This window comes from Anguilla rostrata, chromosome 12 (genome assembly GCF_018555375.3).
Source record: "Anguilla rostrata isolate EN2019 chromosome 12, ASM1855537v3, whole genome shotgun sequence".
Classification (NCBI taxonomy): domain Eukaryota; kingdom Metazoa; phylum Chordata; class Actinopteri; order Anguilliformes; family Anguillidae; genus Anguilla; species Anguilla rostrata.
Genome location: NC_057944.1, coordinates 740301 through 755885, shown reverse-complemented (window position 1 = coordinate 755885; position 15585 = coordinate 740301). Strand labels below are relative to the sequence as shown.

Here is a 15585-nt window from a genome sequence, read left to right as displayed (position 1 = left end):
GATGCTGGAGGAGCTGGACCTGGCCGGGAAGGCGGGTCAGCTACAGAGCAGGGAACTGAAAAGCCGCAGTTCTGATTTACTTTCTTTTGTCTGTTATTTTAGCTTGATGTTTTAGTTTATTGTTTACGCCCGGAACCCGTGAGGGGGAAGGGTGAAGAGGGCCGTTTATTTAATTTCATGTTTGTGTGTGTGCGCACTGTTTCTCAGTGCGACAGACAACGGTGCTGCCCGGTACTGCCTCCTCTCGCTCCCCGGGGTGTTGGCAATAAAGGAAAACCACTGTTTACTGTCCTGCTCATGGCACTTCTCTACCGCTTGAAGAACTCATCTATCCCACAACACTTTATCAGTGTTGTGCTAACAGGTGTGTGGGTGTGTTTGAGTCCTTACGGGTGTGTGGGGTAAGAGTCGGAACAGGACGGTGGTGCTGGGTGTGTTTGAGTCCTTACGGGTGTGTGTGGTAAGAGTCAGAACAGGACGGTGGAGCTGGGTGTGTTTGAGTCCTTACGGGTGTGTGTGGTAAGAGTAGGAACAGGGCGGTGGTGCTGGGTGTGTTTGAGTCCTTACGGGTGTGTGTGGTAAGAGTCAGAACAGCACGGTGGTGCTGGGTGTGTCTGGTAAGAGTCGGAACAGGACGGTGGTGCTGGGTGTGTTTGAGTCCTTACGGGTGTGTGTGGTAACAGTCGGAACAGGACGGTGGTGCTGGGTGTGTTTGAGTTCTTACGGGTGTGTGTGGTAAGAGCAGTTCTTAAACAATTAACCTCTTTTCTCCATCAGAACAACCTGCTAGACCCTCACCAGTCTGGCTTCCGATCTGGGCACTCAACAGAGACTGCACTACTAGCTGTGACGGAGGCACTTGCCACTGCAAGAGCCTCACGCCTTTCCTCTGTCCTGATCCTTCTTGACCTGTCTGCAGCTTTTGACACGGTCAACCATAAAATACTCCTCTCCACCTTGGCTGGGATGGGAATTGCCGGGACTGCCCTGTCTTGGTTCGCTTCCTATCTTGCAGATAGGACCTACCAGGTCACCTGGAAGGGGTCTGCCTCTGCCTCTCATCCACTTGTTACGGGAGTGCCGCAGGGATCTGTACTGGGTCCTCTGCTGTTCTCCTTATACACCAGATCTCTTGGTTCAGTCATTAATTCACATGGTTTTTCCTATCATTGTTATGCAGATGACACACAACTCTTCTTTTCTTTCCCCCCCTCGGCCACACAGATCAATGATAAGATCTCTTCCTGCCTGGCTGACATCTCCACCTGGATGGCCAGCCACCATCTGAAGCTCAACCTCAACAAAACTGAGCTGCTCTTCTTCCCGTACAAGACATCCTTGCTTCGTGAACTCTCAATCACGGTTGATGGCACCACAGTGACTGCCTCTCACTCTGCAAAGAGCCTGGGGGTGGTCCTGGATGACCAGCTGGACCTCAAGGAGCACATCAAGGCAACATCACGGTCCTACAGATTCCTCCTATACAACATCAGGAGGATTCGACCATACCTGACGACGCACTCCACCCAGCTGCTCGTCCAGGCTACGGTGACCTCTCGCCTTGATTACTGCAACTCTCTCCTTGCAAACCTGCCAGCTTGTGCCATACAGCCACTACAGATGATTCAGAATGCCGCTGCCCGACTCATCTACAACCTCCCCAAATTCTCCCACGTCACTCCTCTGCTGCGATCACTTCACTGGCTACCGGTCTGGCCAGGATCCGATTCAAAGCCCTGACCCTTGCCTACACTGCCGCCAACAGGACAGCCCCCATCTACTTGCAGGACATGACTCAATTCTATGTGCCTGCTCGACCACTCCGCACTGCGGCAGCAGGGCGTCTTGCAACCCCTCCCACCCGCCCAAAGGGATCACAGAGCTTCTCCACCCTAGCTCCCCAGTGGTGGAACGAACTCCCCGTCCCTCTCCGAACCTCCCCCTCAATATCCATCTTCCGCCGTGGCCTGAAGACTCATCTCTTCAGACTATACCTAGAATAACCACCACCACGCTGTATATATATAAAAAAAATAAAAAAAACCCTTTTCCTATCACTTGTTACATGTTGCCCCTTCCCTGCACTTCTTGGTAAATTGTATTCGTCCTAATACTGTAGCTTATTCTTCTGCCTAGTTTGGCTTTGCAGATGTCAGACCAGGATAGTGTTCTTTGTTCTCGGCTAGAAATAGCTTTACAAAATAAGTAATTGTACCTTACTGAACCCGTGTTCAGCAGTTGTCTACGATCATGAAAATGCACTTTTTGTACGTCGCTTTGGATAAAAGCGTCTGCTAAATGAATGTAATGTAATGTAATGTAATGTAAGAGTCGGAACAGGACGGTGGTGCTGGGTGTGTTTGAGTCCTTACGGGTGTGTGTGGTAAGAGTCGGAACAGGACGGTGGTGCTGGGTGTGTGTGGTAAGAGTCGGAACAGGACGGTGGTGCTGGGTGTGTTTGAGTCCTTACGGGTGTGTGTGGTAAGAGTCGGAACAGGACGGTGGTGCTGGGTGTGTTTGAGTCCTTACGAGTGTGTGGGGTAACAGTCGGAACAGGACGGTGGTGCTGGGTGTGTGTGGTAAGAGTCGGAACAGGACGGTGGTGCTGGGTGTGTTTGAGTCCTTACGGGTGTGTGTGGTAACAGTCGAAACAGGACGGTGGTGCTGGGTGTGTTTGAGTCTTGGGTGTGGGAACGTCGACAACGGTGGGTGTGTGTGGTAACAGTCGGAACAGGACGGTGGTGCTGGGTGTGTTTGAGTCCTTACGGGTGTGTGTGGTAACAGTCGGAACAGGACGGTGGTGCTGGGTGTGTTGGTCTACGGGTGTGTGGTAACAGTCGGAACAGGACGGTAGTGCTGGGTGTGTTTGAGTCCTTACGGGTGTGTGTGGTAACAGTCGGAACAGGACGGTAGTGCTGGGTGTGTTTGAGTCCTTACGGGTGTGTGTGGTAACAGTCGGAACAGGACGGTGGTGCTGGGTGTGTTTGAGTCATAACAGGCGTGTGTGTGTGTAACTAGTCAGAACAGGACGTGGTGCTGGGTGTGTTTGATCCTTACGGAGGTGTGTGGGTGGTGGTGAACAGTCGGAACAGGACGGTGGTGCTGGGTGTGTTTGAGTCTTTACGGGTGTGTGTGGTAACAGTCGGAACAGGACGGTGGTGCTGGGTGTGTTTGAGTCCTTACGGGTGTGTGTGGTAACTGTCAGAACAGGACGGTGGTGCTGGGTGTGTTTGAGTCCTTACAGGTGTGTGGGGTAACAGTCGGAACAGGACGGTAGTGCTGGGTGTGTTTGAGTCCTTACGGGTGTTGGTAATCAGGACGGTGGTGTGGTGTGTGGCACAGTCGGAACAGGACGGTGGTGCTGGGTGTGTTTGAGTCCTTACGGGTGTGTGGGGTAACAGTCGGAACAGGACGGTGGTGCTGGGTGTGTGTGGCAACAGTCGGAACAGGACAGTGGTGCTGGGTGTGTTTGAGTCCTTACGGGTGTGTGGGGTAACAGTCGGAACAGGACGGTGGTGCTGGGTGTGTTTGAGTCCTTACGGGTGTGTGTGGTAACAGTCGGAACAGGACGGTGGTGCTGGGTGTGTTTGAGTCCTTACGGGTGTGTGGTAACAGTCGGAACAGGGCGGTAGTGCTGGGTGTGTTTGAGTCCTTACGGGTGTGTGTGGTAAGAGTCAGAACAGCACGGTGGTGCTGGGTGTGTCTGGTAAGAGTCGGAACAGGACGGTGGTGCTGGGTGTGTTTGAGTCCTTACGGGTGTGTGTGGTAACAGTCGAAACAGGACGGTAGTGCTGGGTGTGTTTGAGTCCTTACGGGTGTGTGTGGTAACAGTCGGAACAGGACGGTGGTGCTGGGTGTGTTTGAGTCCTTACGGGTGTGTGTGGTAAGAGTCGGAACAGGACGGTGGTGCTGGGTGTGTTTGAGTCCTTACGGGTGTGTGGTAACAGTCGGAACAGGACGGTGGTGCTGGGTGTGTTTGAGTCCTTACGGGTGTGTGTGGTAAGAGTCAGAACAGCACGGTGGTGCTGGGTGTGTCTGGTAAGAGTCGGAACAGGACGGTGGTGCTGGGTGTGTTTGAGTCCTTACGGGTGTGTGGGGTAACAGTCGGAACAGGACGGTGGTGCTGGGAACCGCAGGCTGATGCTGGAGAGCGGACTCGGTGAGCAGGGCCTCCTCCTTCAGTGGCACCCCTGGGCGCAGCGGGCACTGGTGCCCTCCAGCGGTCAGCCTGCCCTCGTCATCAAATACCCGCATGATGCAGCTTCCTGAAGGGAAGACCCAACGATGGGGGACAGGGGAACTGGCTATGCTCTTTACCAATGAGACTGGGCAGTGGAGGGCTATCCAGGATCTTTGGTGTACGTTTTCCAAATATATTGATGGTAATTGCATACTAAGGGGTTTTCTTAACCATTTTTTTCTGTATGTGGAGAGATATTCTACCTGGAAACAGAAAATAAATTTTCGCAGCACTGACGGGTATCGTCTGAACAGATGTTTTAGGCCAACCTATCAAACGCAGCTCTCCAGTGTCAACACAGACGGTTTGCACTTGCAACAGCAGCAGCATGTTGGGGTCAAAGGTCATCTGGCTGCTTGGATTCACGGTCAGGTGAAAGTGGAACTGCGGGCTCCTGGCTGGAGAGCTGAGGTCTGGGAGAGCCACGATGTCAGGCAGGTCCTCAAACGCTGAGCGCAGGAACCAGCCTATCACCTGCAAGTGGTCCACACCCACAGAACCAGGATAAACACACAAACCATCACTGATGGGGACTTTATAACAGCACTTTCCAGTGAATAAGGCATAAACCTGGCCCCATAAACCTGGCCTAATTTCTAACATTTGTCCAGCTTAATTTTGGGAGTTGCTGAACTCGCCAATTTGTTTCGGAAGAAATAAAAAAAACTGCACTTGCATTTAATTGTGAGACAAAGTTAACAACACGTATTGATTGAATTTAGCCCGACTGAAAATAGGCACTGGCTAAGTTCATGACTTAAACGTAGCAAAGAGGCCTACCTTTATAATGGTGGCATTGTCAGGGATGTAATGAACTGAGTCAATATATAGGTCAAAAGGCTGTTGGACAGTGGATTGGTGAGGAACAGAGAGTGAAGGATTGTGGGCGATCCAGGGGGGATACAGAAATGAAGATTCTTCAGAAGACAGATTACTGTGAATCAGGAAGCAAATACACTTTTTCATTTCATTCATTCATAAATGAAACAGAATCTACAGACCTCAACACCACTACAGCTTTTCCATATTGGTAATTCAGAACAATCATGCAACCAGACTCACAAAATGAGAAAAGAAAAAACTGAAGCAGTTACTTTGGGTTTCATAAATCAGACGTTCAAACCCTAAGCATAAACTACAAAACATTTTTTTTTCATTTTGGTGTACACACACATTTTATTTTGGGTTTTAATACTGGAAATAAAAAAGCTCTAATGGGATAACTAATTCTCTCCCAAGGTCTTGACTACCAATGCAGTCTGATTTTAATGGAAATGAGCTGTACACAAGACATGCATTCAAAAGGCATTTTTTATTTCACTTAATTGTTTAAAAGAACAATTACTATTGACTTATTTAGGATGACTAAATTAGTCTATACAATGACATGGCATGGATATTCACCAACATGGCTTTTTCCTGTTGTAGTTGCATGTTGACTTGGGAGTGAAAGTTCAGACCTGTTCTTTTTCATATTGTATCAAATAAAAATTGTGACCTCAAGCCCATTAAAAATAACATCAGGAATAGAAAAGAAAAATCAGAACTTTTTAAATTTTTTAAGTATTTATTTCCGCTCACCCCACAGTTTTTTCCAGGCTTGGGGCTTCTTTGGAAGGGTCAAAAACAGCTACCTGGATTTCAGACCCCAGCTCCAAGAGGCCTACGATGACATGATGACCCACAAACAGGATCTTCATAACCAGACAAATAAAAATGCTTACCATTGCATAACTAGCCATTTCTCACTAAAACATCCCTCCTGTCTCATATCTCTCACTAAAACATCCCTCCTGTCTCATATCTCTCACTAAAACACCCCTCCTGTCTCATATCTCTTACTAAAACATCCCTCCTGTTTCATATCTCACTAAAACATCCCTCCTGTCTCATATCTCTCACTAAAACATCCCTCCTGTCTCATATCTCTCACTAAAACACCCCTCCTGTCTCATATTTCTTACTAAAACATCCCTCCTGTTTCATATCTCACTAAAACATCCCTCCTGTTTCATATCTCTCACTAAAACATCCCTCCTGTCTCATATCTCTCACTAAAACATCCCTCCTGTCTCATATCTCACTAAAACATCCCTCCTGTTTCATATATCTCACTAAAACATCCCTCCTGTCTCATATCTCTCACTAAAACATCCCTCCTGTCTCATATCTCTCACTAAAACATCCCTCCTGTCTCATATCTCTCACTAAAACATCCCTCCTGTCTCATATCTCTCACTAAAACATCCCTCCTGTCTCATATCTCTCACTAAAACATCCCTCCTGTCTCATATCTCTCACTAAAACATCCCTCCTGTCTCATATCTCTCACTAAAACATCCCTCCTGTTTCATATCTCTCACTAAAACATCCCTCCTGTTTCATATCTCTCACTAAAACATCCCTCCTGTTTCATATCTCTTACTAAAACATCCCTCCTGTTTCATATCTCTCACTAAAACATCCCTCCTGTTTCATTCTCTCACTAAAACATCCTCCTGTTTCATATCTCTACTAAACATCCCTCCTGTTTCATACTCTCACTAAAACATCCCTCCTGTTCATATCTCTTACTAAAACATCCCTCCTGTCTCATATCTCTACTAAAACATCCCTCCTGTCTCATATCTCACTAAAACATCCCTCTGTTCATATCTCTTACTAAAACATCCCTCCTGTCTCATATCTCTCACTAAAACATCCCTCCTGTCTCATATCTCACTAAAACATCCCTCCTGTTTCATAATCCTCACTAAAACATCCCTCCTGTCTCATATCTCTCACTAAAACATCCCTCCTGTCTCATATCTCTCACTAAAACATCCCTCCTGTTCATATCTCTCACTAAAACATCCCTCCTGTCTCATATCTCTCACTAAAACATCCCTCCGTGTCATTATATCTCTCACTACAAAACATCCCTCCTGTTTCATATCTCTTACTAAAACATCCCTCCTGTTTCATATCTCTCACTAAAACATCCCTCCTGTTTCATATCTCTCACTAAAACATCCCTCCTGTTTCATATCTCTCACTAAAACACCTCCCTCCTGTTCATATCTCTCACTAAAACACCCTCCTGTCTCATATCTCTCACTAAAACATCCCTCCTGTCTCATATCTCTCACTAAAACATCCCTCCTGTTTCATATCTCTTACTAAAACATCCCTCCTGTCTCATATCTCACTAAAACATCCCTCCTGTTCATATCTCTCACTAAAACATCCCTCCTGTCTCATATCTCTACTAAAACATCCCTCCTGTCTCATATCTCTCACTAAAACATCCCTCCTGTTTCATATCTCTCACTAAAACATCCCTCCTGTCTCATATCTCACTAAAACATCCCTCCTGTCTCATATCTCTCACTAAAACATCCCTCCTGTCTCATATCTCTCACTAAAACATCCCTCCTGTCTCATATCTCTCACTAAAACATCCCTCTTGTTTCATATCTCTCACTAAAACATCCCTCCTGTCTCGTATCTCTCACTAAAACATCCCTCCTGTTTCATATCTCTTACTAAAACATCCCTCCTGTTTCATATCTCTCACTAAAACATCCCTTGTCTCATATCTCTCACTAAAACATCCCTCCTGTTTCATATATCTTACTAAAACATCCCTCCTGTTTCATATCTCTCACTAAAACATGCCTCCTGTCTCATATCTCTCACTAAAACATCCCTCCTGTTTCATATCTCTCACTAAAACATCCCTCCTGTTTCATATCTCTCACTAAAACATCCCTCCTGTCTCATATCTCTCACTAAAACATCCCTCCTGTTTCATATCTCTTACTAAAACATCCCTCCTGTTTCATATCTCTCACTAAAACATCCCTCCTGTTTCATATCTCTTACTAAAACATCCCTCCTGTTTCATATCTCTCACTAAAACATCCCTCCTGTTTCATATCTCTCACTAAAACATCCCTCCTGTCTCATATCTCTCACTAAAACATCCCTCCTGTCTCATATCTCTCACTAAAACATCCCTCCTGTTTCATATCTCTTACTAAAACATCCCTCCTGTCTCATATCTCACTAAAACATCCCTCCTGTCTCATATCTCTCACTAAAACATCCCTCCTGTCTCATATCTCTCACTAAAACATCCCTCCTGTCTCATATCTCTCACTAAAACATCCCTCCTGTTCATTCTCACTAAAACATTCCTGTCCTCCTTTTTCATATCTCTACTAAAACATCCCTCCTGTCTCATATCTCTACTAAAACATCCCTCCTGTCTCATATCTCTCACTAAAACATCCCTCCTGTCTCATATCTCTCACTAAAACATCCCTCCTTTTTCATATCTCTCACTAAAACATCCCTCCTGTCTCATATCTCTCACTAAAACATCCCTCCTGTCTCATATCTCTCACTAAAACACCCCTCCTGTCTCATATCTCTCACTAAAACATCCCTCCTGTCTCATATCTCTCACTAAAACATCCCTCCTGTCTCATATCTCTCACTAAAACATCCCTCCTGTTTCATATCTCACTAAAACATCCCTCCTGTTTCATAAAGAAAGAGCAAAAAACATTTGGTGGGATTGCTTCATGGGAGGGACAGTGCGCTCAGTTTGAAAAAGACTTGGGAAAATGGCTGATCAAAGCCTTTCATATTTTAGGCAGTGTGCTGTAGCTGTAAGAAAAGGCCAACAGGCTACCGAGATATATAGCCAGAAGTAGTGAGTATAAAGCCCAGGAAGTTGACTTATCCAGAGTTAGACTTATCTTACACATTTGTTAGACCACACTTGAAGTATTGTGTGAAGTTCTGGGGATTGTACTACAAGAAAGATATAGAGGCTCTGGAAAAATTTCAAAGAAGAGCAACAAAATTGATTCCTGGTATGAAAGATAAAAGCTATAAAGAAAGACTTAAAATGCTTAACCTCTTCAAGCTTAGTAAAATGTGACTTAGGGGTGATTTGACTGAGGCTTTTAAATTCATAAAGGGGATTAACAAAGTTAACTACAAAAGATACTTCAGGTTGAGTTCTGTTAGTAGAACGAGGGGACATAAATGGAAATTAACGAAAGGTAAATTCCATACAGACATTAGGAAGCATTTTTTCCACGCAGAGAGTAGTCAACTGTGTGGAATAGCTTGCAGATCATGTAGTAAAGATTTTTAAATTAAAATTTTTTTATCAAAGGTCACTGCTCTTAGCTGTTTGATTAATGGGTGACAACTCATTAATTGCAAAAAACAACCCATGTGCATATATTGTACATATAGTGTGTGAAATAGCATAAATTAACATCACATAATCAATGTAGTATCAACTGCACTTGAATAAAGAGGTTTGGAATGAACAGAGTGAGTGATTGTGGAGAGGTGTATGCTTATTACAAAATGAATACGAAAAGTTGAAGGAAATTCTATGGTAAGATCCAATCACTTCATTACTCATTGGAGCCAGAGGAAAGGTTTGGCTAAAGAAGGCCATCACTGCGACTTGCTTTTCTGTGCGAGTCTGCGCCATTTACTCCTGGAGAGCGTGTGTTTTAAGGTCTGAGAACCACAAAAAGAAAGACCTTACTTTGCTTTCTTCAATTGTAAACTTTCAATCATCATAGTTCATCATAATCACCAGTCAAAATATGAAGGAAATGGGCAATAATTCTCCCATTCATGCTTTTAGATGAAAGGCCTTTTACTGAGATGAAGATGGCTTGATTAAACAGCAAAGTAAAATCACTGAAGGGAAAAACATTGGCAGAGATTGAAGGAAAAAAGCACAGTTCCAATGCAAGAGAAGCAGAGTCAATGAAAGGCCACAGTACCATGTAGTGCTGACTCCTGTGGAAAGGGTCCACAAAGAAACCTTAAACATAAATGACACACATGGGCTATTAGTGCACCTGCCCGGTCCTAGGTGAGAGGACAGAGGGACAGTGTAAGCAGGTGTTTCTCTCAGAGCTCTCTCACCTTGTGTCTGATCTGTTAAACCCTGGAATGTCGTCTGCCACACCCCCCTGCTGCAGGTGAATCCAAGCCCGCTGAATGTCAGCCGTGAGCAGGTGGCTGGCGTGGACCAACAGCACCTGAACAGGAGGAACGTGCACGTGTCAGTACCAGAAGCACAGGCCCCTTCCATCTGGCCAAAGCAGGTTTGAGCTGTCCCAGAGGGCCAGGCTCCCAGCCCTGGCTTGTTCTGGCCCAGTCAGAATTTGATTCTGGACTGTCAGTACATAACAGCAGAGAAATCTCGTGCTTTCGCTGGATAAGCCACCCAAGAGCCACAAAATAGGCTAATTTCAGCTCTCTCATGCCCAAGCTATTTCGTGGCTGGAGGCCCTGTTCTCAGGAGGAGAAGAGATGTATTGGTGCCTCTCTCGTGCTCTGGGTAAATTCAGGGCTGGAGTGGGTGTTTTGAGTAGGGAGGGGAGAAGATGATTTAGATACCTCTCTCATGCCTGGGTAAATTCAGGGCTAGAGTGGGTGTTTTGAGTAGGGATCAGTGGGGGGAGGTGATTTAGATTCCTCTCTCATGCCTGGGTAAATTCAGGGCTGGAGTGGGTGTTTTGTGTAGAGGAGGGGGGACATGATTTAGATTCCTCTCTCATGCCTAGATAATTTAGGGCTGGAGTAGGTGTTTTGTGTAGGGGGGGGGGGAGATGATTTAGATACCTCTCTTGTGCCTGGGTAATTTCAGGGCTGGAGTAGGTGTTTTGTGTAGGGAGGGGGGGAGATTATTCAGATACCTCTCCCATGCCTGGGTAAATTCAGGGCTGGAGTGGGAGTTTTGTGTAGGGAGGGGGGGAGATTATTCAGATACCTCTCTCATGCCTGGGTAAATTCGGGGCTGGAGTGGGTGTTTGTGTAGGGAGGGGAGAAGATGATTTAGATACCTCTCTCATGCCTGGATAATTTAGGGCTGGAGTAGGTGTTTTGTGTAGGGAGGGGAGAAGATGATTTAGATACCTCTCTCATGCCTGGGTAAAATCAGGGCTGGAGTGGGTGTTTTGAGTAGAGAGGGGGGAGATGATTTAGATACCTCTCCCATGCCTGGGTAAATTCAGGGCTAGAGTAGGTGTTTTGAGTAGGGAGGGGGGGAGATGATTTAGATACCTCTCTCATGCCTGGGTAAATTCAGGGCTGTAGTGGGTGTTTTGAGTAGGGAGGGGGGGGGAGATGATTTAGATTCCTCTCTCATGCCTGGGTAAATTCAGGGCTGGAGTGGGTGTTTTGTGTAGGGAGTGGAGAAGATGATTTAGATACCTCTCTCATGCCTGGGTAATCACAGGCAGAAAGCAGATCCTTCCGGAGCAGCAGCAGCAGGGTGAGGCAGAAATCCTCCATCACTCTCCTGCTCCCATCCTGCATGAAGAGCTGATCCCAGACCAGCAGGACCGCAGGCAGGTCCAGCACACCCACCAAGCCCTGGGAGAGGACATTTCAGCCTGACCATCTCCACAGGGACCCACCAAGCCCTGGGAGAGGACATCTCAGCCTGACCATCTCCACGGGGACCCACCAAGCCCTGGGAGAGGACATCTTGCAATGCACTTTGTCTTCGTTTCATACACAGCTTTCATGAATGTTATGATGTAATGATAATATTTAATTTCACCTCCAACTATTGCAACAAAACGCGCACTGCTTGCTGACAGTTTTCTATGGTAAGGGTGCTACTCTGATTTTAAGACCAACACAGAGAGACTGGCCTCAGCTGAAGACTGAATTTACATGTACATTAAAAACCCATTTGAAATTGGTACTTTACCTCTCCAATCCATTTGCGAAGGAAGACTGCAGGATTCTCCAGGAGCTTCCTAGTGGCGGCCAGGTGTCCATCGGATGTGCCGGTGATGTCCAGAGCTTCCAGAACCTTCTCCCTCTCTCGTGCCAGACACTCAATAGCATAATCCTGACACAAGCACACACAGACCTTAATTTCTTGCCAGTCCATATTTCACATAAAACATAGTGCACTTTCGTATTTCACATAAAACACTATTCTGCGGGACTTTTAAAGTACACAAAGGGATCTCCTAGTTTAACAGACCGTATAGCATGTGTGTGATTGCGGTTATCAAGTTTAATGGATACATATTCAGTGAAGCTAAGTCAATACAATCCTGTAGGTTTAATAGGAGCATGCAGCCATTGAAACTGGGCTGTGTTCCAACAGCATGTGTCAGTGGTTTGCTGACCACGGCATTCACGATAAGTAAATAATAAAAACAGTTTGAAAAGTAAAATGTAGCATCCAAATTTATTTGTATGTAAATCTAAGCAAAAATGTTTCCTGAATCCACACGTACAATATATGGTACAATTACAAAACAGGAAGTGTCACAGAATTAATTTAAAATGAAAGCATACTGCACAGGAGACTGCACTACACTAGAAACACACAGGAGACTGCACTAGAAACACACAGGAGACTGCACTAGAAACACACAGGAGACTGCACTAGAAACACACAGGAGACTGCACTAGAAACACACATTAGACTGCACTAGAAACACACAGGAGACTGCACTAGAAACACACAGGAGACTGCACTGCACTAGAAACACACAGGAGACTGCACTAGAAACACACAGGAGACTGCACTAGAAACACACAGGAGACTGCACTAGAAACACACAGGAGACTGCACTGCACTAGAAACACACAGGAGACTGCACTAGAAACACACAGGAGACTGCACTAGAAACACACAGGAGACTGCACTGCACTAGAAACACACAGGAGACTGCACTGCACTAGAAACACACAGGAGACTGCACTGCACTAGAAACACACTGAGTTTTATACTGTGGCCGTGGCCTGTGCAGTGAATGTACCTTGGGGTCCAGGAGTGTGTTGGTGGAGGCGCAGTGCTGTAAGTGAGTGTGGAGATTGGGGTCGTGCTCCTGCAGACGCCTCATCACAGACTCGCCCATGGCCAGGACCTCCTCTGCGCTCGGAAAAAGCCTCTGAGTCAGCAGGTGCAGGTACATGGACAGCTCGTAGCAGTGTTCGGCTGACCGGAACAAAGAAGCTTGCGGTTAAAGTGATTCTGTCCACAATGGAGAGTCACCCATTCCTCCCCCCGGTCTCTCGCTGAACTGTGGCTGCACACACCACACTTTTTCCTCTTTGTGAGGGGATGGGAGGTGCAGTTTGTAACCTGCAGTTGTAACAGCAAGCAGCGCACTGCTTCAAAGTGTTTCAGTTTGTAGCCTCGGGGTGTACAAATGCAAGCTTCACCGACTGACTGTTTCAGCCGAAGCACCGTCACGACGGAGGCGGAGCCGCTGTATTAGAAATTTACCGGCTGAAATGGCTGCCTGCAGCTGTTCCTATGCGGCTGCATCATACCGCCTGAAATGGCTGCCTGCAGCTGTTCCTATGCGGCTGCATCATACCGCCTGAAATGGCTGCCTGCAGCTGTTCCTATGCGGCTGCATCATACCGCCCTGAAATGGCTGCCTTCATCTGTTCCTATGAGGCTCCATCATACCGCCTGAAATGGCTGCCTGCAGCTGTTCCTATGCGGCTGCATCATACCGCCTGAAATGGCTGCCTTCATCTGTTCCTATGCGGCTGCATCATACCGCCTGAAATGGCTGCCTTCATCTGTTCCTATGTGGCTCCATCATACCGCCTGAAATGGCTGCCTGCAGCTGTTCCTATGCGGCTGCATCATACCGCCTGAAATGGCTGCCTTCAGCTGTTCCTATGCGATTTTGAAACCATTCCCCAGTTCGCTGCTGCAGACATTGGCAGAAGTTAAAATAAAAACACAAGGTCACACTGCGAGCCTGAAACATGTCCTTTTATGTTTTTCCTTTATGATGGGCTGTAAAGCACATGGCCACCTGGGCTCAAGTACAGTACCTTTGGTGGCGGTCTGTTGAAATGCAATCTGGAGGGGAAACAGCCAGTGGACGAGGCAAGGCTGGTACACCCCACTGTGCACATATAGAATATTCAAGGCCTTACAGCTCTCACTGATCATCCGCTCACTAGTGGCAAAAGCCTGCATGCAAGGGGTCTGTTCATAGGCCTGAAAAAACATGAAAAAGCACAAGGTAAAGGTATTGAGCAGAAGTGTCTGTTAATATGTGGTTAGCCCTGAGTCTGATTATTAATCAAATTATGATTCAAAGGTAACTTTCCTAAAATCCGAAGTGGTGGTTTCAGTATGATAGAAAGAGTGGCAGGGAGGCTGATCCTTTTAAAGCACTGGTCTGCAGCATTATGACAAATCCTACAGTCTCACTGCTCAGTTCTGCCGGTGCAGGATCCTACAGCTGGCACCCAGGAGCAGCAGCAGGGTTACTGTGTGGATCAGCTGGCAGAGGGCTCTAACACAGTTACAGTATGGATAAGTTGGCAGAGTGCTCTAACACAGTTACTGTGTGGATCAGCTGGCAGAGTCCTCTAACACAGCTATTGTGTGGATCAGCTGGCAGAATCCTCTAACACAGTTACTGTGTGGATCAGCTGGCAGAGTCCTCTCACACAGCTATTGTGTGGATCAGCTGGCAGAATCCTCTAACACAGTTACTGTGTGGATCAGTTTGCAGAGTCCTCTCACACAGCTATTGTGTGGATCAGCTGGCAGAATCCTCTAACACAGTTACTGTGTGGATCAGCTGGCAGAGTCCTCTCACACAGCTATTGTGTGGATCAGCTGGCAGAATCCTCTAACACAGTTACTGTGTGGATCAGTTGGCAGAGTGCTCTAACACAGTTACTGTGTGAATCAGCTGGCAGACTGCTCTAACACAGTTACAGTGTGAATCAGCTGGCAGAGTGCTCTAACATAGTTACTGTGTGGATCAGTTCATATAGAATGACAATGTTCCATTAGAGCTACAAGAGCCAAATTTGCAGTCAGAGTGGGAGGCATGCTCAGTGCGACTGGGTATAATATGCATTTATCCCTGAGAGGCTCCCTGTATCAACCCTTCAGATACATTGGAATGGATGTACCGAATGCAGAACCACTCGCAAGACTTCATGTTCGCTTAGCACTGAAACACTGCTACAGCAGGAACACTGCAGTAACAGTGACTAACACAGGGACACTGCAGTAACAGTGACTGATGGTGGGAACACTGCAGTAACAGTGGCTAACAAAGGAACACTGCAGTAACAGTGGTTAACACAGGAACACTGCAGTAACAGTGACTAACACAGGAACACTGCAGTAACAGTGACTAACGCAGGAACACTGCAGTAACAGTGGCTAACACAGGAACACTGCAGTAACAGTGACTAACACAGGAACACTGCAGTAACAGTGACTAACGCAGGAACACTGCAGTAACAGTGACTCACACAGGAACACTGCAGTAACAGTGACTCACACAGGGACACTGCAGTAA

General features: G+C 46.6%; 1 protein-coding gene across 4 annotated transcripts in view; it reads right to left on the bottom strand.

Annotated features, from left to right (window-relative positions):
• LOC135237057 (uncharacterized) overlaps positions 1–15585 on the bottom strand; it is a 50827-nt gene that overhangs the window by 20186 nt on the left and 15056 nt on the right. For 3 of the 4 annotated variants that reach the window (XM_064303795.1, XM_064303796.1, XM_064303798.1), the window contains 10 exons: positions 14090–14258; positions 13054–13232; positions 11985–12128; positions 11480–11641; positions 10187–10302; positions 10042–10082; positions 5822–5903; positions 5021–5174; positions 4444–4714; positions 4087–4265 (listed from right to left, as the gene is read on the bottom strand). In XM_064303795.1, coding sequence (XP_064159865.1) covers positions 4087–4265; positions 4444–4714; positions 5021–5174; positions 5822–5903; positions 10042–10082; positions 10187–10302; positions 11480–11641; positions 11985–12128; positions 13054–13232; positions 14090–14258 — 1497 coding nt within the window. The remainder of the gene's footprint in view (positions 1–4086; positions 4266–4443; positions 4715–5020; positions 5175–5821; positions 5904–10041; positions 10083–10186; positions 10303–11479; positions 11642–11984; positions 12129–13053; positions 13233–14089; positions 14259–15585) is intronic. The other variant, XM_064303797.1, reaches the window with a different exon arrangement.